Source organism: Artemia sp. Qi Xiang Cuo, chromosome 14 (assembly GCF_049724085.1).
Source record: "Artemia sp. Qi Xiang Cuo chromosome 14, ASM4972408v1, whole genome shotgun sequence".
Classification (NCBI taxonomy): Eukaryota; Metazoa; Arthropoda; class Branchiopoda; order Anostraca; family Artemiidae; genus Artemia; species Artemia sp. Qi Xiang Cuo.
The window spans coordinates 69,966,875-69,993,498 of NC_142807.1; the positions used below are offsets into that span (position 1 = coordinate 69,966,875).

The 26,624-nt window shown below is 33.1% G+C and overlaps 1 protein-coding gene and 1 pseudogene across 2 annotated transcripts in view; one reads left to right on the forward strand and one right to left on the reverse strand.

Annotated features, from left to right (window-relative positions):
* The window catches only part of LOC148944805 (pancreatic lipase-related protein 2-like), a 124,656-nt gene that overhangs the window by 22,833 nt on the left and 75,199 nt on the right, over positions 1–26,624 (forward strand). For both annotated transcript variants that reach the window (XM_089099674.1, XM_089099675.1), the window contains exon 3: positions 19,846–19,953. In XM_089099674.1, coding sequence (XP_088955800.1) covers positions 19,846–19,953 — 108 coding nt within the window. The remainder of the gene's footprint in view (positions 1–19,845; positions 19,954–26,624) is intronic.
* On the reverse strand, positions 23,945–25,161 carry LOC148944806 (52 kDa repressor of the inhibitor of the protein kinase-like; annotated as a pseudogene).

Here is a 26,624-nt window from a genome sequence, read left to right on the forward strand (position 1 = left end):
TAAAGATGGCATGGTGAAAGATACGAACGGGGAATTTAAATTACGGTAGTGCTTCGCCAAAATAAAACATTATTTCTGTATTTGCCCCTGAATTCAAGGCTTTAAGAACAGCTGTTTTTGACGCATCTTTGGAGCAAGCTAGTTCACCTACAAAAATAAAATTGAAAAGACCTCTATACACAGGATTACCTGAACAGCCACTTCTCAGAGATGAAATTTCAAGTAATTAATAGCGTTAGTTGGGTCAGATGGTTTGAATGGGTGTCTATTTCCTCGTGAGAACAGGTGCCAGGCCCCCTGAGATGAACAGAAGTAAACAAAAGTAGAAACTGCCTGGATGATCCCTTGAAAAGGATCCTGCGTGGCACAGGTCATCCCCGGAGGATATTTGATGAGCAGAAAGAGAAAAGGTCTTCGTAGAGAGGTGCTGTTGTCGGCTTATCTACCAGCCGGTGTGGGAAGGTACTTCCAGTTTTAGAGGCAGTACCTGAAATTGGGTAGAGGATTTAAGGAATTTGAATGTAACTGTCTTTGGGATGATTATGTTCGTTTCTATGCTCTTAATAATATTATCCATAATAAAAATAAAATAAAAATGAAACAATGGGTGCCATGAGAGTTATGGCCTTGATTAGTCCGTTTAGTATGCTTAAGGGAGCATTTTCAATTTTAGTTAGGGAAGTGCCCCTACACACCACCATACCCCCTTGTAAACTCCGATCTTTTCTTGATACTAATTGTGGCTAACTGCACCACTCAAAAGGTAAACGATGGACAATGTATTTTCGACGTAACACATTTAAGTAGATGTTATTTTATTTAGACCACACTGCCTTTCAATGATGAACAAACAAATAATTATTTATTCGTCATAGAAAGGCAGTGTGGTCTAAGAAAACAACATCAAATTAAAGGTGTTACGTCGAAAATACATCGTACAAAAGGGCAAATGAGACCAGCCCAGTAAACAGCTATCAATTTCAATTTCAATCAATTTATTCAATCAATAAACTCAACGAAATACACTTAAATATAAACTCCCCCATAAGGCTCTATGGCCAGGAAAAAAAACAGGCGAGAAACAAAAATGAAACAAATACATAAAGAAAAAACATTTTCGACATCATACATTCACACCTTTAAGAGACTGAACACAGGAGAAAAAAACCCAGAAAATAAATAAGAAAAAAATCATAAAATACAATGATCCACATAAAAAAGAAGAAATTTTGTTTACAAAAACCAAAAACTAAGCAGGGGACTACCAAGCAATCAATCAAACAGTCAATTTATTCCGCGTGGACTACCCTATGCTCAATCAATAAATCAATTTATTCAACAAATAAATTTACGACAAAAACACTTCAATATAGAATCCTCCGTAAGGTTTTATGGCCAGGAAAATAAAAATAAGAAAAACAGGGGAAAAACAGAAATGGCAAAAATACTAGAAAAAAAAAGTATTTTCAATAGAATACACTTCAACCTTTCAAAGACTCAACACACACACACACACACACACACACACAAAACAAAACAAGGAAGAGAAATAAAACAAACAATAATTGAAAGACCCAAACAAAAAGCGATTTTAAGAGACCCCCCCCCAAAAAAAGGACAATCCAATAAATTAAACCAAATTCCAAATATATATTTGAAACCGATCCACAAAAAATATTAGACAAACTCAGTACCCTCACAACCAACGTTTCCAACCCAGGCTAGGTCACCCGCCCCCCAAATAATAATAATAAAATTAAAAAAAATATTTTAAACATGAAAAATCAAGACATGAAAAAATTTCTTAAAATTCTTTTGAAACTACCAAACGAGTGACATTCTGGAGCTGACTCCGGTAGGCTATTCCAAACGATAAGACAAGCAGTTACTGGATTAAAGTCAGACCTCACCGATGGAGTAAAAAAAAAAATTAATTATCCTTGAATTGCGAAGATGATGCGAAGACCTATCATTGACGAAAGAATAAGTAGTTTTTAAGAGCTGTGGGAACATCACCATGAATTTGATGAAAAGCGAAAGACGCACACGAAAGAATGTAGAGAGACTGCAAATCAAGTAATGGGCTAGTTGGTTAGTTGTAGGAAAATTTATTTCCTGTATAAGCCTTCTTGCCTTATCATATAAATTAGAAAGTGGTTTAAAAAAAGTAGAGAAAGTTGACATCCATATTGAAGGGCAATAAGAGACGTAGGACTGAACTAACCAATGGAACACAATTTTTAAAACTGATCCAGGAAAAATGTGTTTTAACTTCCTCAAAATTCCAAGACTCCTTGAGATCTTCATATTAATTAGTCCAATATGATGCTTAAATGAAAGGTTTTCATCGAGAAGAATACCGAGAAATCGGACATATCGTTCCTTAGGTCTACGGAGAGAGCCTCTTCAAAGCTGGATATTAGTCAACTCAGGGCACGCCATATAAATACGGGAAAAATTAAAAAACTTTAATTAGCAACATTTAGGGCAAGGCATTTTGCATCAAACCAAAGAACGACTCTCCCAAAAACGTCAACTAATTTGGGAAGCATCTCAGGCTCAGTTCCTACTATAGTATCAATGGTACTTTCATCAGCGAAAGCAACAAGAGTGTCCATATCCTGCGAAAACTAGGGATTTTTCTTAGCACTGAAAGATTCAGAATGACATAGGCGACAGCAAACTGTAGGTTTTTGATTCTTAACTGCAACTATAAGGTCATTAACATAAATCAAAAACAGAAAAGGTCCAAGAACAAAGCCTTGAGGAACACCAAACTCAACTTTACACGAAAAGCGGGAAAGGAAATCTATGGAGATAGTTCTACCTGACAAATAGGAATCAAACCAAGCATGAGCCTGTCCTCTTACACCACTATGTGATAGCTTATACAGCAGAATCTCATGAGTTAAAGAGTCAAAAGCCTTGCGGACATCTAGGAATATAGCAGCAGGAATCAAACCAGAGTCAAGCGCGGTGTGGAGAAAAGAGATTTTGTAAACTCAAAATTTGGTTTGCAATTAGAAGCCACGGAAGGCTTTGTCACCTTCATGGGAAATTTGTTTCACATTTGGGCAAGATTAAAGAAGGAAATTTGCATCAAGACTTTGAATGAACATTGTCAATAAACTCTCTCTGAAAATAATCTGGAAGTTTGTTATTTTGTGAATGACCCGAAAAGTTATTTATTTTGTTGTGTATAAATATGCTAGTTTCAATTTCATCATTTTAGTATTTCTACTGAAGACGGTCACTGATAAGTGATCGAAATATCTGGATTTATGTACCTTTTTTCACTGTTTAATTAGATGGATTTATACCCATTCGAAAGCTTATTTGCACGATTGACAATAAGAGGTGGAATGTCGTTTTTTGGATTTATGAATTTTATCTATTAGTTCCGAGATTCATCATTAAAGGTGTTATGATCATCAGAGTGTCAAAATAATGGAAAGAAGAGTATGAGAAATCTGGTCTAACAAGCTCGATACGTTCGTATGAAGATAATTTAAATGGTACTGAGGATAAGGTAGCATGGGTTCAGCGCGTTCATACAAATACGAATAACTCAAATTAAGTATACTGTAGGTCAAAAAGAGATAAAAGAAGGTGACAGAGAGTTAGAAGATTCCAGGCTGTGGAAGAATCTTGATTCTGCGAGCCAAGATTAGAATATTGGAAACAGCAGTGATGACAGCGGTCAGGTATGGATCTGAAGCTTGGACGCTCCAAAAAAAAAACGGAGGAAGTTTTGCTAGATGTTTTCCAGAGAAATTGCACATGGATTGTTTGGGGTACCCTGCTGACTGACTGTATCTCGATCAGGGTTGCCAACTTTCCGTGTGAAATGCACTCTTTTTTACCTCAGAAGGAAAGCGAAAGAGTGAAAATCACTTTTTGGGTGTTAGTTTTCATTCACTTTGAACGTCAGTAGTTGGTAACTTCATCAGAAGTGAAATGAACCCAAGGAACAGGGTTACCAACTTGCACACTTTTCATTTGAAATGCACTGTTTTAAACCTCAGAGGTGATGCGTAAGCTTTGGTAGCCGTGCGCGTTCACGTTTTTTTACTTGCACTGTTTTTGAGCAAAAATCACTCCTTTTTTTTTTTACCTTGATTTGGAATCTTTGGACGTCAGTGGTTCGCAATCATGATCTCAAACTGTAAGCTATACGAAAAGTGAGATTCAATACCACTTTCTAGGGCTATAATGAGAGAAAGGTTGAGAATGCTGGGGCACGTTCTGCATATGAAGAATAGCAGATTGAAAAAAGATTGTCCTTGTCGACCGACTAACAGTCTAGGGTCAAGCTAAAAGTAGGTTGTCCCCGGTTGGGGCTGGAGGATGTCGTAAGAAAAGATTAAGGGAAATGAGAACTTCTTGGGAGGGTGTAAGGAGGGTGGCTATGAATAGGTTGGGGCGGAGGAAGTGCGTACAAATCTGTGTTGGCCTCAGGCGCAGTTTACAGTAGTAGTATACATTAAATATTTCTTTTTCAAAAGTTAAACCAAAACTATGCTTTTTAGAAAAAATATATCTAATTTTTATCCCACACGGCCTCTCTCTGTTGCTCTCTGTCTCTCTTTCTCTCTCTCTCTCTCTCTCTCTCTCTCTCTCTCTCTCTCTCTCTCTTAATAACCCCGTTCTGCCTCTCTCTCTTTGTCTCCCCTCACAGAAACTCTTTTTTATCTTTACCCTCTCTCTCTCATCCTCTACATCAGTTTTATTTGATTTCTTTTTCAGCAACATTTAACTAATTATAATTTCTAACTATGAAAGTTGATAAAGAGATCCTCAAAAGCAGAAAATACTAAACAAAATATGCTATCAATGAAATATATAACATTGATCCATGGAAACCTTAACTGGATTAATTTAAAAAAAACTTTTTCAACAAGACAAATTTTTCAAAGAAAAGTAAAGAGCTTGATTAAGCCAAGAATGAGCAAAAATAAAGTCAAATAATCTTCTAAGCGTATAACTATCACAAATCACTATCAATAAATAAATCAAACTCAAGACAAACAGAAATTACAATAAATAGCCGAGTCAAACTCGAAACGAGCAAAAATTGACATGAATAGGGCTGATAACCCCCATGCCTTCTCAAAACCAGAACACCGTTTACGCTTTACTGAAAAAAAAAAAAACAAACAACACAAAAACAAATGACTGTGGATTGTCAGTTTAATTGACATATACTGACATTTTTCCTTAAGGTTTTGATAATTTTTCGTTTATGAAAGTAAGAAGGTGAAAACCTTTAAAATGTATTTTGTTTTTAGTAAAGTGCAATTTGTGTTCTGGTCTTGAGAAGGCATTGGGATTATGCCTTCTCAAAATTAATTCATATTAATCTTTGCTCGTTTTGAGTTTGACTCGGCTATTTATTGTAATTTCTGTTCGTTTTGAGTTTTATTTATTTATTGATAGTGATTTGTGGTACTTTTATGCTTTGGAGATTATTTCACTTTATTTTTGATCATTCATTGCTTAATGGAGCTCTTTACCTTTCTTTGACTAGCTTGTATTGTGGAAACAGTTGTTAAAATTAATTTCTGTTCGTTTTGTACCGACATAGTCTTTTTCATCGAAAAAATAATATTACATATCTTTTCAGTTTTCTTCTATAAGAATCCATAGAATGGATTGCTATTTGTATGTTGGGGAAACTTTTACAACAATTTTTAATCTTGGCACAAACAGTATTTTTAGTTTAATTTTATAGCTTATGAAGTTGACCTGAAAAATAAAACTTAATATCATTCTCCAAAGATTCTATCTATATCTCTTTGACAACCTGGATACACTTATACTCTTTTTATTTAACCAGCCTGAAGCATTCACCGACCACTCAATCTTTTAAAATGATTACAGTGTAGCCGAATTTTGTCTCCTATAACCTAAAGGACTATTAAAAATACTATAACACAATTACTTCAGAGCAGAGAAGATTCTAAACTATTACTTCAGGCTGGTTATAAGTAATACGAAGCATTTATAAAAGAACCAAAAGTGTTTATAAGTGTTACAAATTATCGGCGAGGGTTCTATAAGTGGTACAAAACATTTGTAAAAGCACAAAAAGCATTTACGAATGTTATAACGCATGATAAACAGTTTTATAACTAATTCAAAGCATTTATAAAAGGACCAAAAATGAAGCATCAGTAAGAGTTTTATAAGCAATAGAACATATTAATAAAAACACAAAAGCATTTAAAAGTGTTAAAAAGCATCAGTAAGAGTTTTATTAGTTATATAAAGCATTTATAAAAGCACCAAAAGTGTTTGTAAGTGATGCTTACACTAAGCATCACTAAGAGTTTTATAAGTGAAGAAAGTATTTATTAAAGCACCAAAAGCATTTATAGTAAGAGTTTTATAAGTGAGACAAATCATTTATAAAAGCACCACAAGTGTTTGTAAGTGATGCTTTCACTAAGCATCACTAAGAGTTTTATAAGTGAATAAAATATTTATTAAAGCACCAAAAGCATTTATAGTAAGAGTTTTATTAGTGAGACAAAGCCTTTATAAAAGCACCAAAAGTGTTTGTAAGTGATGCTTTCACTAAGCATAACAAAGAGTTTTATAAGTGAAGAAAGTATTTATTAAAGCACCAAAAGCATTTATAATTGTTCTAAAACATCAGTAAGAGTTTTACTAGTGAAACAAAGCCTTTATAAAAGCAACAAAATTGTTTGTAAGTGATGCTTACACTAAGCATCACTAAGATATTTATAAGTGAATAAAATATTTATTAAAGCACCAAAAGCATTTATAGTAAGAGATTTATTAGTGAGACAAAGCATTTATAAAAGCACCACATGTGTTTGTAAGTGATGCTTTCACTAAGAATAACAAAGAGTTTTATAAGTGAAGAAAATATTTATTAAAGCACAAAAAGCATTTATAGTAAGAGTTTTATTAGTGAGACAAAGCCTTTATAAAAGCACCAAAAGTGTTTGTAAGTGATGCTTTCACTAAGCATTACAAAGAGTTTTATAAGTGAAGAAAGTATTTATTAAAGCACCAAAAGCATTTATAATTGTTCTAAAACATCAGTAAGAGTTTTACTAGTGAAACAAAGCATTTATAAAAGCAACAAAAATTTTTGTAAGTGATGCTTTCACTAAGCATCACTAAGAGTTTTATAAGTGAAGAAAGTATTTATTAAACCCCCAAAAGAATTTATAGTAAGAGTTCTATTAGTGAGACAAAGCATTTATAAAAGCACCAAAAGTGTTTGTAGGTGATGCTTTCACTAAGCATCACTAAGAGTTTTATAAGTGAAGAAAGTATTTATTAAAGCACCAAAAGCATTTATAGTAAGAGTTTTATTAGTGAGACAAAGCCTTTATAAAAGCACCAAAAGTGTTTGTAAGTGATGCTTTCACTAATCATCACAAAGAGTTTTATAAGTGAAGAAAGTATTTATTAAAGCAAAAAAATCATTTATAATTGTTCTAAAACATCAGTAAGAGTATTACTAGTGAAACAAAGCATTTATAAAAGCATCAAAAATTTTTGTAAGTGATGCTTTCACTAAGCATCACTAAGAGTTTTATAAGTGAAGAAAGTATTTATTAAAGCACCAAAAGCATTTATAGTAAGAGTTTTATTAGTGAGACAGAGCATTTATAAAAGCACCAAAAGTGTTTGTAAGTGATGCTTTCACTAAGCATCACTAAGAGTTTTATAAGTAAAGAAAGTATTCATTAAAGCACCAAAAGCATTTATATTTGTTCCAAAACATCAGTAAGAGTTTTATTAGTGAGACAGAGCATGAGTTTACAAGTGGTATAAATCATCAATTAGAGTTCTACAAGTGATACACAGCATTTATAAAAGCACCAAAAGCGTTAATAAGCGTTAACTTTGTAAACTCTTTCTCATGCACACTTATAAACGCTTTTGGTGTTTTTACAAATGCTTTGTTTCACTAATAGAACCTTTACTGATGCTTTGTAACACTTATTAACGCTTTTGGTGCTTTTATAAATACTTTTTATCACTTTTAAACCTCTTACTGATGTTTTATAACACTTATAAATGCTTTTTGTTCTTTAAGAATGCTTTGTATCATTTATAAAACGGTTTATCAGGCTTTATGACACTTACAAACGCTTTTGGTGCTTTTATAAATGCTTGTTATCACTTATCAAATTCTTGATGATACTTTATAACACTAACAAACGCATTTTGTGCTTTAATAAATGCTTTGTATAGCTTATAAAACTCTTACTGATACTTTTTAACACTTATAAATGCTTTTGTGCTTTCATAAATGCTTTGTGCTTTCTAAAATTCTTGATGATACTTTATAACACTAACAAACGTATTTTGTGCTTTAATAAATGCTTTGTATAGCTTATAAAGCTTTTACTGATGCTTTATAACATTTATAAATGCTTTTAGTGCTTTCATAAATGCTTTGTATCACTTTTAAAATTCTTGATGAGACTTTATAACACTAACAAACGTATTTTGTGCTTTAATAAATGCTTTGTATTGCTTATAAAACTTTTACTGATGCTTTTTAACACTTATAAATGCTTTTGTGCTTTCAAAAATGCTTTGTATAACTTCTAAAATTCTTGATGATACTTTATAACACTAACAAACGCATTTTGTGCTTTAATAAATGCTTTGTATAGCTTTTAAAACTTTTACTGATGCTTTTTAAAACATATAAATGCTTTGTGCTTTCATAAATGCTTTGTATAACTTCTAAAATTCTTGATGATACTTTATAACCCTATCAAACGCGTTTTGTGCTTTAATAAATGCTTTTTATAGCCTATAAAACTCTTATTGATGCTTTTTAACACTTATAAATGCTTTTGTGCTTTCATAAATGCTTTGTATAACTTCTAAAATTCTTGATGTTACTTTATAACAGTAACAAACGCATTTTGTGCTTTGATAAATACTTTGAATAGCCTATAAAACTTTTGCTGATGCTTTTTAACACTTATAAATGCTTTTGTGCTTTCATAAATGCTTTGTATAACTTCTAAAATTCTTGATGAGACTTTATAACACTAACAAACGCATTTTGGGCTTTTATTAAATGCTTTTTATAGCCTATAAAACTCTTATTGATTCTTTTTAACACTTATAAGTGCTTTTGTGCTTTCATAAATGCTTTGTATCACTTTTAAAATTCTTGATGATACTTTATAACACTAACAAACGCATTTTGTGCTTTAATAAATGCTTTGTATAGCTTATAAAACTTTTGTTGATGCTTCTTAACACTTAAAAATGCTTTTGTGCTTTCATAAATGCTTTGTATAACTTCTAAAATTCTTGATGATACTTTATAACACTAACAAACATATTTTGTGCTTTAATAAATGCTTTTTATAGCCTACAAAACTCTTATTGATGCTTTTTAACACTTATAAATGCTTTTGTGCTTTCATAAATGCTTTGTATCACTTATAAAATTCTTGATGAGACTTTATAACACTAACAAACGCATTTTGTGCTTTAATAAATGTTTTTTATAGCCTATAAAACTCTTATTGATGCTTTTTAACACTTATAAATGCTTTTGTGCTTTCATAAATGCTTTGTATCATTTCTAAAATTCTTGATGATACTTTATAACACTAACAAACGCATTTTGTGCCTTAATAAATGCTTTGTATTGCTTATAAAACTTTTGCTGATTCTGTTTAACACTTATAAATTCTTTTGTGCTTTAATAAATGCTTTTTATAGCCTATAAAACTCTTATTGATGCTTTTTAACACTTATAAATGCTTTTGTGCTTTCATAAATGCTTTGTATAACTTCTAAAATTCTTGATGATACTTTATAACAGTAACAAACGCATTTTGTGCTTTAATAAATACTTTTTATAGCCTATAAAACTCTTATTGATGCTTTTTAACACTTATAAATGCTTTTGTGCTTTCATAAATGCTTTGTATCACTTATAAAATTCTTTATGAGACTTTATAACACTAACAAACGCATTTTGTGCTTTAATAAATGCTTTGTATGGCTTATAAAACTTTTACTGATGCTTTTTAACACTTATAAATGCTTTTGTGCTTTCATAAATGCTTTGTATCACTTCTAAAATTCTTGATGATACTTTATAACACTAAAAAACGCATTTTGTGCTTTAATAAATGCTTTGTATAGCTTAAAAAACTTTTACTGATGCTTTTAAAAACTTATAAATGCTTTTGTGCTTTCATAAATGCTTTGTATTACTTCTAAAATTCTTGATGAGACTTTATAACAGTAACAAACGCATTTTGTGCTTTAATAAATATTTTTTATAGCTTACAAAACTCTTATTGATTCTTTTCAACACTTATAAGTGCTTTTGTGCTTTCATAAATGCTTTGTATAACTTCTAAAATTCTTGATGTGACTTTATAACAGTAACAAACGCATTTTGCGCCTTGATAAATACTTTGTATAGCTTATAAAACTTTTAATGATGCTTTTAAAAACTTATAAATGCTTTTGTGCTTTCATAAATGCTTTGTATCACATCTAAAATCCTTAATGATACTTTATAACACTAACAAACGCATTTTGTGCTCTAATAAATGCTTTTTATAGCCTATAAAACTTTTATTGATGCTTTTTAACACTTATAAATGCTTTTGTGCTTTCATAAATGCTTTGTATCACATCTAAAATTCTTGATGATACTTTATAACACTAACAAACGCATTTTGTGCTTTAATAAATGCTTTGTATAGCTTATAAAACTTTTACTGATGCTTTTTAACACTTATAAATGCTTTTGTGCTTTCATAAATGCTTTGTATCACATCTAAAATTCTTGATAATACTTTATAACACTAACAAACGCATTTTGTGCTTTATTAAATGCTTTTTATAGCCTATAAAACTCTTATTGATGCTTTTGACCACTTATAAATGCTTTTGTGCTTTCATAAATGCTTTGTATCACTTCTAAAATTCTTGATGATACTTTATAACACTAACAAACGTATTTTGTGCCTTAATAAATGCTTTTTATAGCTTATAAAACTTTTGCTGATGCTTTTTAACATTTATAAATGCTTTTGTGCTTTCATAAATGCTTTGTATCACTTTTAAAATTCTTGATGAGACTTTATAACACTAACAAACGTATTTTGCGCTTTAATAAATGCTTTGTATGGCTTAAAAAACTTTTAATGATGCTTTTAAAAACTTATAAATGCTTTTGTGCTTTCATAAATGCTTTGTATCACTTCTAAAATTCTTTATGATACTTTATAACACTAACAAACGCATTTTGTGCTTTAATAAATGCTTTTTATAGCCTATAAAACTTTTATTGATGCTTTTAAAAACTTATAAATGCTTTTGTGCTTTCATAAATGCTTTGTATAACTTATAAAATTCTTGATGATACTTTATAAAAGTAACAAACGCATTTTGTGCTCTAATAAATACTTTTTATATCCTATAAAACTCTTACTGATGCTTTTCAACACTTATAAATGCTTTTGTGATTTCATAAATGCTTTGTATCACTTCTAAAATTCTTGATGAGACTTTATAACACTAACAAACGTATTTTGCGCCTTAATAAATGATTTTTATGGCTTATAAAACTTTTGCTGATGCTTTTTAACATTTATAAATGCTTTTGTGCTTTCATAAATGCTTTGTATCACTTTTAAAATTCTTGATGAGACTTTATAACACTAACAAACAAATTTTGTGCTTTAATAAATGTTTTTATAGCCTATAAAACTCTTATTGATGCTTTTGACCACTTATAAATGCTTTTGTGCTTTCATAAATGCTTTGTATCATTTCTAAAATTCTTGATGATACTTTATAACACTAACAAACGCATTTTGTGCCTTAATAAATGCTTTGTATAGCTTATAAAACTTTTGCTGATGCTTTTTAACACTTATAAATGCTTTTGTGCTTTAATAAATGCTTTTTATAGCCTATAAAACTCTTATTGATGCTTTTTAACACTTATAAATGCTTTTGTGCTTTAATAAATGCTTTGTATAACTTCTAAAATTCTTGATGATACTTTATAACACTAACAAACGCATTTTGTGCTTTAATAAATGCTTTTTATAGCCTATAAAACTCTTATTGATGCTTTTTAACATTTATAAATGCTTTTGTGCTTTCATAAATGCTTTGTATCACTTTTAAAATTCTTGATGATACTTTATAACACTAACAAACGTATTTTGTGCTTTAATAAATGCTTTGTATGGCTTATAAAACTTTTACTGATGCTTTTTAACACTTATAAATGCTTTTGTGCTTTCATAAATGCTTTTTATAACTTCTAAAATTCTTGATGATACTTTATAACACTAACAAACGCATTTTGCGCTTTAATAAATGCTTTGTATAGCTTATAAAACTTTTACTGATGCTTTTAAAAACTTATAAATGCTTTTGTGCTTTCATAAATGCTTTGTATTACATCTAAAATTCTTGATGATAATTTATAACACTAACAAACGCATTTTGTGCTTTAATAAATGCTTTTTATAGCCTATAAAACTCTTATTGATGCTTTTTAACACTTATAAATGCTTTTGTTCTTTCATAAATGCTTTGTATAACTTCTAAAATTCTTGATGTTACTTTATAACACTAACAAACGCATTTTGTGCTTTGATAAATGCTTTTAATAGCCTATAAAACTTATTGATGGTTTTTAACACTTATAAATGCTTTTGTGCTTTCATAAATGTTTTGTATAACTTCTAAAATTCTTGATGATACTTTATAACACTAACAAACGCATTTTGTGGTGTAATAAATGCTTTGTATATCTTATAAAACCCTTTCTCATGCTTTATAACACTTATAAATGCTTTTGGTCCTTTTATAAATGCTTTGAATCACTTATAAAATTCTTTATCATGCTTTATAACACTTGTAAACGCTTTTGTTGATTTTACAAATGCTCTGTATCACTTATAAACGCTTACTGATGCTTCGTAACACTTATTAAGGCTTTTGGGGCTTTTACAAATGCTGTATCACTTATAAACTCTCACTGATGCTTCGTAACACTTATTAAGGCTTTTGGTGCTTTTATAAATGCTGTATCACTTATAAACTCTCACTTATGCTTCGTAACACTTATTAAGGCTTTTGGTGCTTTTAGAAATGCTGTATCACTTATAAACGCTCACTGATGCTTCGTAACACTTATTATAAGGCTTTTTGTGCTTTTATAAATGGGGTATCACTTATAAACTCTCACTGATGCTTCGTAATACTTATTAAGGCTTTTGGTGTTGTTATAAATGCTTTGTATTTCTCATAACCAGCCTGAAATAATAGCTTAGAATCTCCTCTGCTCTGAAGTAATTGTGTTAAAGTATTTTTAATAGTTTTTTTTAGGTTATAGGAGACAAAATTCGGCAACATTGTAATTAATTTGAAAGATTGGGTGCTTGGCGAATGGTGTTTTCTTCAAAATTTGGCAGCACTGAACATAGATTGATGGCCAGGGCGAAGGGCTATTACTTCTGGCTGGTTTTAATTTATTTAACTTGTAAGAGGCGAAGTAGTCATAGTAGTATCCCCAAAATTTTCAACTTAATGCCCCCAGTCCTTCTCGACATATTTCTGAGGTGTCTTATTGGCAACCATAAATAAGATGCCTTTTGATTTATTTCAAAGCAACTTTTAGCTTCAAACCATAATGGGCCAATTGTATAATAATCGTGGGGGCTGGACAATACCAATGTCTCTAAAGACATAGTTGTTGGACCGCTCTACTATGCTGAATAAAATGCCTGTCTCAAAATTTTGACTGGATTCGTTTGGAAAACGAATGGTCTCGAGAGAAGGGCTTCTTACCCTCCAATCTCTTGTTACTCTTAAAAAGGGTACCTGACAATTTGCGCTGTAATTGAAGCGCAAGGGGGAGGATTTCTACCTTCATATATCTAGTAAAAACATTTTAAACACATAAAAGCAAAGAGAAAACATTTTAAGTGTATTTTGTTTTCAGTAAAGTCTAAATTATGTTCTGGTCTTGAGAAGGCAAGGTGGTTGTCAGCCCTACTCATGTAGTTTTTTCTCGTTTTGAGTTATTTGTTTGAGTTACTCGGTTATTCGTAGCATGATTTAAATAAACAAAGTACGTTCGAAATGTTCTAACTTTTTTAATTTTAATAAATTAAAAATTATTAAAACTTTAAGGAATATATATATATATATATATATATATATATATATATATATATATATATATATATATATATATATATATATATATATATATATATATATATATATATATATATATATATATATATATATATATATATATATATATATATATATATATATATATATATATATATATATATATATATATATATATATATATATATATATATATATATATATATATATATATATATATATATATATATATATATATATATATATATATATATATATATATATATATATATATATATATATATATATATATATATATATATATATATATATATATATATTTCAGCTAATTTAAGGACACTTTATACATATATATACACATACATATATATACGTATGCATATATATATATATATATATATATATATATATATATATATATATATATATATATATATATATACACACATATATATATATATGTATATTTTGCTAGATTTAAGGTGCTTTTGCTTGTAAATTTACAACGACTTACATTTATTGATGACGACTTTCAATGGATTTGGACATTTCAATTTGGTTGATAGTTCGATTATACTGTTTTGTCCTAGGTAATTGGATAGATGAGTAAGGTTAAAACCTCGTTCAAGTGTAATTTACCTCACTTACTGGATTAGGATGACAGTCCTTTTCTTCTTCTTCTCTCTCCTTTTTTTGCCAAGTAATTACCTCTAGAACAATATATATATATATATATATATATATATACATAGATATATATATATATATATATATATATATATATATATATATATATATATATATATATATATATATATATATATATATATATATATATATATATATATATATATATATATATATATATATATATATATATATATATATATAATATATATATATATATATATATATATATATATATATATATATATATATATATATATATATATATATATATATATATATATATATATATATATATATATATATATATATATATATATATATATATATATATATATATATACATATATATATTCCAATCGAATGAGCCCTTTTCGAAATTTCTACGATAACTCCATCAATACGAAGTGCCTGGTCTAAAGCAACCCCCCCCCCGCTCAAAAAAAATAATACATTGTGCCCATATCGCTCTTTACTTAGGCAGCGCTGTTGCGCTGCCTAAGATTTGGTAAATGGTTGACGAAAATTAGCATTGACAATTATTTAAGTGGTAATAGTCACCAATAGGTATGCTGTAAATACTCACTCTCACTCATAATTAGTCATGTTAGGCTCGTAAGTTCCTTTGGGAGTCTATTCAAGCGGGCAAAGACCTCTGCCTCTCTAGAATAGATACTTACGATGTTTCCCGTGGCATTCTGTACTTATTATGTAATTTTTTCAGATTCGCTTTTTTTCAGATTCGTTTTTTTTTAAGAGTCATAACCGTTGAACGTTTTTTTTCTTCTTGTGCCTTAACCAAGACAATCACATCCGTTTATTTTGCCAACTAACAATCACTGTTCAGGATTTGTTGTATGAATAGTGAATAAAAACAGTAAATCTGGGTAGTTTGCGGTATGACTTGCTTCAGCTTCCTTTTCAAAACCATGAATTGAATTTAATACCTATATTGACATTTCTTATGTAATACTTGGCAGATATATGCCAATAATCGTTTTGACTTTGGATGTTTGCCTGAAGATCAAGTAACAAAACTTACATCACTTTTGTTATTAAATATATCCTAGTGAAATGAAAATGAAAGTTTTGTTTACAGGTGCGTATACTACGTTTCAACTGTCGAAGGATTGAATATCTGATTCTTCTGGATACTAATCCTTATGATTACAGCCAGGGACAGATCTAGGGCAAAATCTTGGAGGAAGCCCAATTTGACAAGGGCACCAATGAGCAAAATCTTGAGGGGGGGGGGCAGTGTGACAAAAGTGCCAATAATTGACCAATCTGACAAATTTATTCTAAAAAAAGAGTAAAAAAAAGAACAAAAGAGGGAAAGAGGGCGCCAGAAAGAATCTTGGGGGCCCGAGGTACCTCCCCCTTGGCCCCCCATGGTCCGACAGTGATTACAGCTCTCCAAGGGTGGGTACAGAATTAATGTTTCTAGAGGGGGCACCAGTGAAACTTAGGTAGCAAATTTCGACCGTCTGGAGGGGAGGTGTGGGAGGGGGTATATGCCTCAAAAATGACCCTATGGGCCTACCTAAGAAGCTCTCAGTCCTGATCCAGGCCATTTCGTTAAGTTTTGGGATTGAGGCTCAATTTCAAATTTCATATTTTAAAGAGAACCAATGCATAAGAAGGTATACTAGAATTAATTTTGGGAGAGGACGCATGCCAGAGCGGCAAATTTGTCAAACCGGTGGATTGTATGAGATGAATTCCCTCGGGTTTTCATTTAAATTACCGTGTTTCTATTGTTGTTTCGAAAGTTTTGTTCGTCCCTTCTCCCCCATAGTGCTCCCGTCTAAAAAAAACTCAATTCGTACGTACACGTCTGGGTTAAGAGCAAATTATCTGGTAACCCTTTGCAGAGATTCTTTTTCTGAAAAGAAAAAAAAAACTTTAACAACAGAAGAGTTCGATTCCTGATTCTACAGTCTTTCAAAATATACTAGTCGCAGCCCTACAATTGGTTTCCAATACCCCTAATTGGGGCCAATACAGCCCTAAGCTATGTACAAAACTTTGCTGATTTTGTTGTTAGTTTTTTTTTCAAATTCCAGGTTTCCCAGCATTATTTAAAAAAATGATCAGAAAGTAAAAAAAACAAACAAGTTTTTGAACTGAAAGTAAGGAGCAACATCAAAACTTGAAACGAACAGAAATTATTAAGTATATGATTGGGTTCGCTCATCTAGTCAATACCTCGCTCTTTAAGCCAAAGATTTTTCAGTACTTTCATAAGAGCTATTTATTCTAATTAACAGCCTTTGTGATTAACGGGTCATTCTTAAAGAATTGGAACAAAATTCGAACTTTAGCGTAAAGAGCGAGGTATTGACTAGGGGGAGAACCCCCTAATATACGCATTGAAGAATATAATAAAATGTCGAAAATATAACAAATATGTCTTTTAGGATGACTGAATCCCCCAAAGTCCCCAGGGGGAGGGCTGAAAGTTATGAACTTTACCCAATGTTTACATATAGTATTGGTTATTGGGAAATATATAGACGTTATCAAGGGAGATTTTTTTCTGGTAGGGGGGGTCGGGGGGTATATGGGAGGATCTTTCAATGGAGGAATTTTGCATGGGGGAAGGGACATTGCTATGAAGGGGGCGCCGGATTTCCCAGCATAATTTAAAAAAAACGATCAGAAATTAAATAAAAAATAAACAAGTTTTTTTTACTGAAAGTAAGGAGCATCATTAAAACTTAAAACGAACAGAAATTATTCCACATATGAAAATTGCTGTGCCCTCCTCAATGCCTCGCTCTTTACGCTAAAGTTTTTTATTTTTTTAAAAAATAGACTTGTGAAAAAGAGTCTAACTTTAGCGTAAAGAGCGAGGCGTTGAGGAGGAGACAGCCTCTTTCATATACGCAATAATTTCTGTTTGTTTTAAGTTTTAATTTTGTTCCTTACTTTCAGTTAAAAAAAAACTTGTTTTTTTATTTAATTTTTGAAGGTTTTTGAATTAATGGAGGTTTTGACGTTGGCTCACCGTACATGAATAATTAAAAAAATAGTATATTAATTTTACTTTTATTTGGTTAAATGGCTTTCTCGAAAGTTGTTTAATTTTATTTATGAACGTTTTTTATTAGTAATAAGCATACGGAATTTACGAATTAACTTATGTAACGAACTTCTGTATCCATATATTTTTAATACGCATATTAGGGGGTTCACCCCCTAGGCAATACCTCACTCTTTACGCTAAAGTTCGAATTTTGTTCCAATTCTTTAAGAATTACTTTAAGAATTACGACTCTTCTAGTTTCAGATTTTCATTTTACCTAGATTTTTATTGAGAAGTTTTTGTGAATTGTTCTTAGAGTACTTTTTTTTATCTATTTTGCCGAGGAAAACTATTAGTCATATAGCCAAAATATAAATATGGATTTGTTTACTTGTCACTTTCTTGATTGGAAGAAAAGTCGTCATCTATGGAATGGTTTTGTTCTTGTGTAAAGGTAGCAGTGAAGCCACATTTCAGCCTAGCTGCGTTGTTGAGTCACACAGTTTCCATGGCAGAGTAATTGGTGAAGTCGAAGCCATTTTCAAAATTAAAATTCATATAAAGTGAACTTGCGATTGAAAAGGCCACTCTTTAACAATCATTAAACAGTGAAGTTATACCAAGTTACCTTTCAGACTGCATCCCCAAAACTAAATTCCCTGGGTGTTATAAAATTACTGGTTCAACTGCTAAATTGGAATGTCAGTTTTTGTAGTGCTTCTTAATTACCAAGACTTGCACATGCCAGTGTCCTTTCCATGGCCATGTCGTTAACATAAAAACAGTTCTTACTTGCTAAAATTATATGCCTACCATGCCTGCCTCGTGCCGGTCAGGTAAAGCATGTAATGGCAACTCTAGTTAATGCATAAATTTCGGTGCTTGACTGAAAGTAATTAAATCCAAGCATCCTGCCCAAGAGCCAAAAGCTTCAATTGCCGTTGACTTCACTGGAGTCAAAACTATATTCACTGGCCGTTATAATATTACCCATTCTATAAAAAAAATTTGACGGTACTTATCTGTTATATCCACCACACTCCAGTTCTTGGTCTGACAGAACCGGTTTCTTTCTGTAGGTTCTCTCAGCTTTGCGTCGGAGAGTGTATATACACGGCAATGTAGGTATATTTTAGTCAAACATTTTAGTTGGTATTTTGGCTTGGTTAGCAACCATTTAATATAATGCGTTCTGGGGGGCCTGATTTCCATAATTGTTTGTTGTAGTTTCCATAATTTTGTTACTAAAGTATTTTATTTTCATAATACTTAGGCATATTTTATTAGGATTAACCTTACTTCACTTCTTGAGTGTGGTGGCTATAACAGATAAGTACCAATTTGACAAATGTGACATGGATAGTTTTTTTTAGAACTCCTACATTACCATGATGTGCCCATGCCATATCTGGCATGTTTGAGAGCCCATGGTTCTCAACGATCTGTACGAGGTATTTCAGTTATAACCCCATGCACGTCTAACTCCCACGACTAGACAAAGATGTCCACCCAGGCACTTCCCCTATACGGTGTAAGATATAAGGTAAACTCTTATTAGTTTTAGCTTCATTATGCCACTAACGATAGCACCCATACTATTATGCTAATACAGGATTCTACTTTCTTTTTTTTTACTTCAGAATATATCGAAACAGCAGCATATATCTTACAGTGATTATAAAGATTAGAAGTCCCCAATTACCCAATCGTAGAGAGAATCTGTCTATAGATATCTACAAATACAGGTTTAGGCCTATGTAGCAGAAATTCCATGTTTTTAACAATTTTTCTTATTTTGTCTGTAATTCTGGACCCCCAAAACCTTTCCTTGTTAAGCCTTAAGCATGCCCATCTGAATATGAATTAATATAGCGCAACTGTTTAAGCGATAAAACTAATAAGAATTTACATAATTTTTTTTCTCTGTTTTTCAGAATATATCAAAACCACAGCACATATCTTATACTGACTATAATGGTCAGAAGCCGACTGTTATAATTACTCACGGCTATATGGAAAATGGAAGACAAGCATGGTTACAGGTAGGTTTAAATTCTTTGTTAAATGTTAAAAATAATATTTTAAAAAGGTCAATATAAAATAAAAAAAACTTGTGTTAGGATTTGTGTTAATAGTAGAAGTGTGACTTTGAACCAGAAGTTTAACACACACAAATAATGAACACAAATTATGTGGGGCAGAGCGACAATTTTGGCACAAGTATGGCCAAAATGTCTATTGGAATTTGACACTTGACAGTGTCATTTGACACTAAAATTTATAAGGTTCAAATTATTTGGTTCAAATTTTGAAAAATACTTTTACGAGTCCTATATTTTTGCGTTATTAATTAAAAAAACTTTTTCCACAAAATAAGTTTTCCAAAGAAAAGTAAAGAACTCCATTAAACCAAAAATGAGCAAAAATAAAATCAAATAATCTACCAAGCGTGAAACTACCACAAATCAGGATCGATTAATAGATGAAACCCAAAACGAACCGGATTTACAATAAATAACTGAGTCAAACTCAAAACGAGCAGAAATTAACACGAGTAGGGCTCAAAACCTCTATGTCTTCCCAAGGCCAGAAAATACTTTGCACTTTACTGAAAAAAAATATAAATGTTTTTACTTCTATTATTTTAATAAATCAAATAATATTAACATTTTGATTAATAAATACCAGTATATGTATATTAAACTGACAATGCACATTCGCTTTATTTTTTCAGTGAATTGCAAATTATGCTCTGATCTTGGGAAGGCATGGAGGTTTTGGTCCCTACTCATGTTAATTTCTGCTCGTTTTGAGTTTGACTCGGTTATTTATTGTAATTTCAGTTCGTTTTGGGCTTTATTAATTTATCGATGCTGATTTGTGGTAGTTTCACGCTTAGTAGATTATTTATTTTTTTTTAGCTCATTTTTGGTTTAATGGAGTTCTTTACTTTTCTTTGAAAAACATATTGTGTAGAAAATTTGTTTTAAATTAATTTCTGTTCGTTTTATATTTACATAGTCTTCAGGGAAAAACAAACAGAAGTAGCCCCAAAAGTTTGAACATAATACCCTCTGTCGTTCTTGGGATACTGCTGAGATGCCTTATTGGGAATTAGCTTTAATACAGTGCATTTTGACTTAATGTTAAGGCAATATTTAGTTTTGAAATATAATGGGCAAATGGGAGGATGGGCATGGGAGGGGGATTAGTTGCCCTCCAATCACTTTCAACTATTAAAAAGGGCACTGCCCCTTTCTATTTTCAATCGAATGAGCCCTTTTTGAAGTTTTTACGACAACTCCTTTGATGCGAAAAAAAAAAAATATTACATTGCACCCACATCGCTCTTTACTATAAAAATGGTAAGCCTTACAATCACTTTCGACTATTAAAAAGGGCACTAGCCCTTTCAATTTCCAGTCGAATAAGCCCTTTTTGAGATTCTACGTCAACGCTTTCTATAAACACCTTGTATGCTCCCAGGGCATAAATTACAACCCTTATCCCGAGGGCTATCAGGGGGTTGTCATCCTAAAAGACCTAATGTCCAGAACTTTCAACGTCATGGAAAACATTGGCTATCACAAAATTTTGATCGTACGTGTTTGGGGAAATGATGGGCGTGAGAGGGACGTTAGTTGCTCTCCAATCACTTTCAACTATTAAAAAAGGCACTAGCCCTTTCAATTTCCAATCGAATGAGCCCTTGTGAAGTTTCTACGGCAACGCTTACTATAAGAACCTTATATACTCCCAGGGCATAACTAACAACCCTTGCCCTGAGGGCTGGGTGGGGGGGATGTCATCTTTAAAGACCTAATTTCCAGAACTTTCAACTACGTTGAGCCAAATTTCTATTTCAAACATTGATTGGATGTGTTGGGGGAGGGAGGTTAGGGGCGGGGGGTTGGAGAGGGATGTGTTTGGGCGTGAGAGGGAGGTTAGTTGCCCTTCAATCATTTCCGACTATTGAAAGGGCACTAGCCCTTTCAATTTCCAATCGAATGAGCCCCTTTTGAAGTTTCTATGACAACGCTTCTAATAAAAACCTTATTTACCCCCAGGGCATAACTTACAACCCTTACCATGAGGGCTGTGAGGGGGTCGTCATCCTCAAAAACCTAATTTCCAGAACTTTCAACTACGTTGAACAAAATGGCTTTCTAAAAATTTGATTTGGTCTGTTTGGGGAAAAGGTGGGCAGGAGAGGGGGGTTATTTGCCCTCCAAATACTTTTGATTATTAAATAGGGCACTAGCCTTTTCAATTTCCAACTGAATGAGTCCTTTTTGAAGTTTCTACGATTGCGCTTTCTATAAAAACTTTATATGCCCCCAGCGCGTAAATTCCAACCCTTGCCCTGAGGGTTGCATGGGAGTGTTATCCTCAACTACATAATTTCCGGACATTTTAAGAGATTTAAACCAGACGGTTACTTCAAACTTTAGATTGGATGTTGTTGGAAAAAAGGTGGGTGCCCGAGGTGGGTTTGTTGTCCTTCAACAATTTTTAACATTTTAAAAAGAGCCCGATTCCTTCTAATTTCCAATTGAATGAGCCCTTTTTTAAAGTCTCTACAATATCGCTATCTATAAAAATATTATATGCCCCCAGAGCATAACTTACAACGCTTGCCCTGAGGGCTCTGAGGAGGTTATCATCCTCGAAGGCCTAATTTCTAAAACTTTTAACTTCTTTGAATAAAATGGTTATCTAAAAAATTTCATTGTATATTTTTGGAAAAAGGTGGGCGTGAGAAGGGGGTTGATTGCCCTCCAATAACTTTCAATTATTAAAAAGGGCACTAGCCTTTTGAATTTCCAATCGAATGAGCCCTTTTTCAAGTTTCTACGACAAAGCTTTCAATAAAAACCTTTTATGACCCCAGGACATAACTTACAACCCTTACTCTGAGGGTTCTGGGGGAGTGTCATCCTCAAAGATATAATTTCCGGACCATTAAACTACTTTGAACAAAATGGCTATCTCAAAATTTTTATTGGATGTGTCTGGATAAATCGTGGGCGTGGAAGGGGTGTTACTTTCCTTCCAATCACTTTCGACTATTAAAAAGGGCACTAGCCAATTCAATTTCCAATCGAATGAGCCCCTTTTCAAGTTTCTACGACAAAGGTTTCAATAAAAACCTTATATGCCCCCAGGGAATAACTTACAGCCCATACCCCGAGGCAGGCACGTACGCAGGATTTTGTTTCTAGAGGGGGGGGGGACAAATACTTCAAAGCAGAAGATAGAAAGCACATTATATTACGTAACATCTACAAAAACCAAAAGCACATGTATCAAGAAATAGAGACTCGCCCCATATTGAAAATTGCAACCTACGAGCAGAGCTAAGAGCAAACTTTTCCTGAATCTCATCCACTGATATAAAAAATATCTTGATGGACATTCAAGAGCGCAAAGCCATTTAGTCGGCCTTCATCCATTCGGCTACAGAGATAGGTTTTTAGCCTTTTCATTGAAGAAAATGACCTCTCAATACATGCTGTAGAAGTAGGAATGACGCAGAAAATGCTGAGTAACATATGGACGTTGGGAAATATGCCTCGCTCACGCTCTGCCAGGCTCTGTACTGCCGTCTTTGGAAAAAGACAGGGGGCTACTTTCAGCCACTTAGCCCGCCATAGTTGAAGCTCAGGCTTCATAGTGGACTCCGAGCTTGTTAGATCTGAGGCAAATAACTGGATCAGATCTTTAACATCGCCAATAGTCTCTTTTACGACAAAAGATGGCAGGATTCCGCTGAGGCCTTTCAGAATAACTTTGTGCTTTGTGAATCGAGCTTCGAGTGATTGTATGAGCTGGTCCACGATTGGGATGAAAAGGGAAACTCAATAGAAAATTCTATGTGCTTGTCTGCCGGGATATCATGTGGGATGTTGACGACATTTCTCTTTCGTGGCATGACAATAGTGATTTCCAGCTCTTGGCATATGCACGTGACTTCCCAAAACAGCTGACCACACTTCTCCTCCGCCTTATTTCTTGTATCTTGAAACATTTCTGTCACACTTTCGACACACTGAATGCACAAAGCCATATCGATGTTTTCTGACTGCATCAGCTTGGACAAATTCAGTGTGTACCCCTGAAAAAAATCCATCAAAATAAGGGTCACTATATAGTCAAAGCTCAGGATGTTATTGAGCAGATTTCTGGCTTTTGACGACGCCACGGAGTCCCCATTTGTCTCTATGTCTTCTAGCGCCTTAAAGATCGGAACAATTAACTGCTTTGATATCTATATCGCGTCGTGTCTTTCGACCCATCGAGTTTTGCACACTCCTTTCAGATTGACTTCAGTATATGTTTTTAAGACAGCACTTCGCTTGGCACTGAAGTGAAAGAAATTAACTGTATCACGAATAACCATCATACAGTTCTTGATATCAGGAATCTTGCTCGAGTCCGTCAATACCAAGTTCAAGGAGTGGGCGACACAGTGAACATACTTGGCGAGTGGATATTTGTTCGAGGTAAAAGCCTGGGCTCCTGACATATGCCCGCTCAAGTTTGCAGCCCCATCATACCCTTGTTCTCTGCATAGTTTCTTATCGAAACTAAGTTTCTCAATTCGAATTATCATAGATTGACTGAGGCTTTCACCTCACAAGTCTCCAACAACAGCAAACTCGATAAACTCTTCCCTGATCTGAAAAGTTTCGCTATCCAAAAATCGAAGCCCTAGAGCCATCTATTCCTGCCTCGATATGTCGGTTGTCTTGTCTGCAAGGATGGTGAAAAAGCGAGCCGATTTTACTTGATCAATAATCTTTGCAGTAAAGAGCTGTCCACAAATCGATCGTATCGACTAGTTCGTTCTGAATTCTGGGGCTGCAGTACTGGGCATTGCTCGCACTTTTCTCAAACACCTCTTTCATTATTAGATCGTCTTTCATATGATAGCGTAGCAAGGTCCTAAACTTTCCATGGTTTTTTACAGCGTCTACAAAGGTCAATTTCCCCGAATCCTCGTCCCCATGCATTGCAAGTCCTTGCCGCCCACACAACAGTATTGTTTCTGTGATAAGACGAAGCCTTTTTCTGTTTATTTCTATTTCATCTCTTTTCTGAGTATTCAAGACTTCCATTATAGAGGACTTTTGCCTGCTCACTGTTGCCAGAAGACTTTCCTCCCAAACAACAGCGTCTTTATGGTAAGAGTTTGACTGATGTTTAGAAAAGTCTTCCAGCACGTTTTTCCAATTCACGCGAGGCTCCATGACAAGCTGCCCTAATTTTTGGTGAGACCCCCTTCCGGCTTGATCACAAGCAAACAAAGCTCATATTTGCAGAAATACCCTTTTTTCACGGAAGAAAATACTAGCCAAGCGTACTTATTCATCTGGCTAACTTGAAACTTCCTTGTTTTTGAGCCTGTGACATGAACTCGAAAAGGATAGTCTTGTTTAGCTTAAAATGCCTTTTCAGTAAATTATACTTTGTTTCATCGGAAACCGAACCTCTTCTTTCAAAAAAGGTTCCAATGTCAAGCTCAACGTCATTGTTTATTTCATCACTTTTGCCTGCTACTACCTCAGCATTTGGGATTGATTCTTGAGCTGAAGTCGAAGGCTCAGTCTTAACGGCATTGTTCAGCTAATCACCATGGCCACTTTTTTCCGAGTCAATCTCACTAATTCGTCGTTTTTTATCCCAAAGCTGGAGAACACTCTGTTGTTTTTTCGACACTTCACACTTGTCCTATCTTTAGCAACACTTGGTTTTAGACTGTCAACTGCAAGAGCAAAGGCCTGGCTCTGGGTTTAATTGCAAGAATGACCGCTTCATCCCCTGGGGAAGGACCACTCACGAAAAAATAATCTTTAAAAACTAACAGTTAGCTTAAAAAAGATGGACAGGAAATGGATTAATACTATGCTGGTGACCCAATCGGGTAATTACAGGCTGAAAAATCATCGAAAACGGTTAACACATTATGTCTAGATCAGTAATTAGTCACTATCACTTATTCTGTGAGAAGTATCAGAAAATTATGGGAAAGTAAGAAAAAATATCGTGAGATTTCGAGGGGCTGGTGGACCTGGAGGCCCCTCCCCCTGCGTACGTGCTTGCCCTGAGGGCTGTGGGGGGAGTGTCATCCTCAAAGATATAATTTCCGGACCTTTCAACTACTTTGAACAAAATGGCTACCAAAATTTTGATTGGATGTGTTTGGATAAATGGTAGGTGTGGAAGGGGTGCTAGTTGCCTTCCAATCGCTTGCCTTCCAATCAACTATTAACAGGGACACTAACCATTTCAATTTACAATCAAATGAGCCCTTTTCGAAGTTTCTATGACAACATTTTCTTTAAAAATCTTATATGTCCCCAGGGCACAACTTACAACCCTTGCCCTGAGGGCTGTTGGGGGGGGGGGGGTCCATCCTCAAAGACATAGTTTCTAGATCTTTCAACTACGATGAACAAAGTGGCTATTTCAAGATTTTGATTGGATGGGTTTGGGGAAAAGATGGGCGTGAGAGGGGTGTTAGTTGCCCTGCAATCACTTTCGACTATGAAAAAGGGCACTGGCCCTTTGAATTTTCAATAGAATGAGCCCTTTTTGAGGTTTCTACGACAAAGCTTTCTATAAAAACCTTATATGCTCCCAGGGCATAATTTACATTCCTTGCCTTGAGGCCTGTGGGGGGAGTGTCCTCCTCAAAAATATAATTTCTATT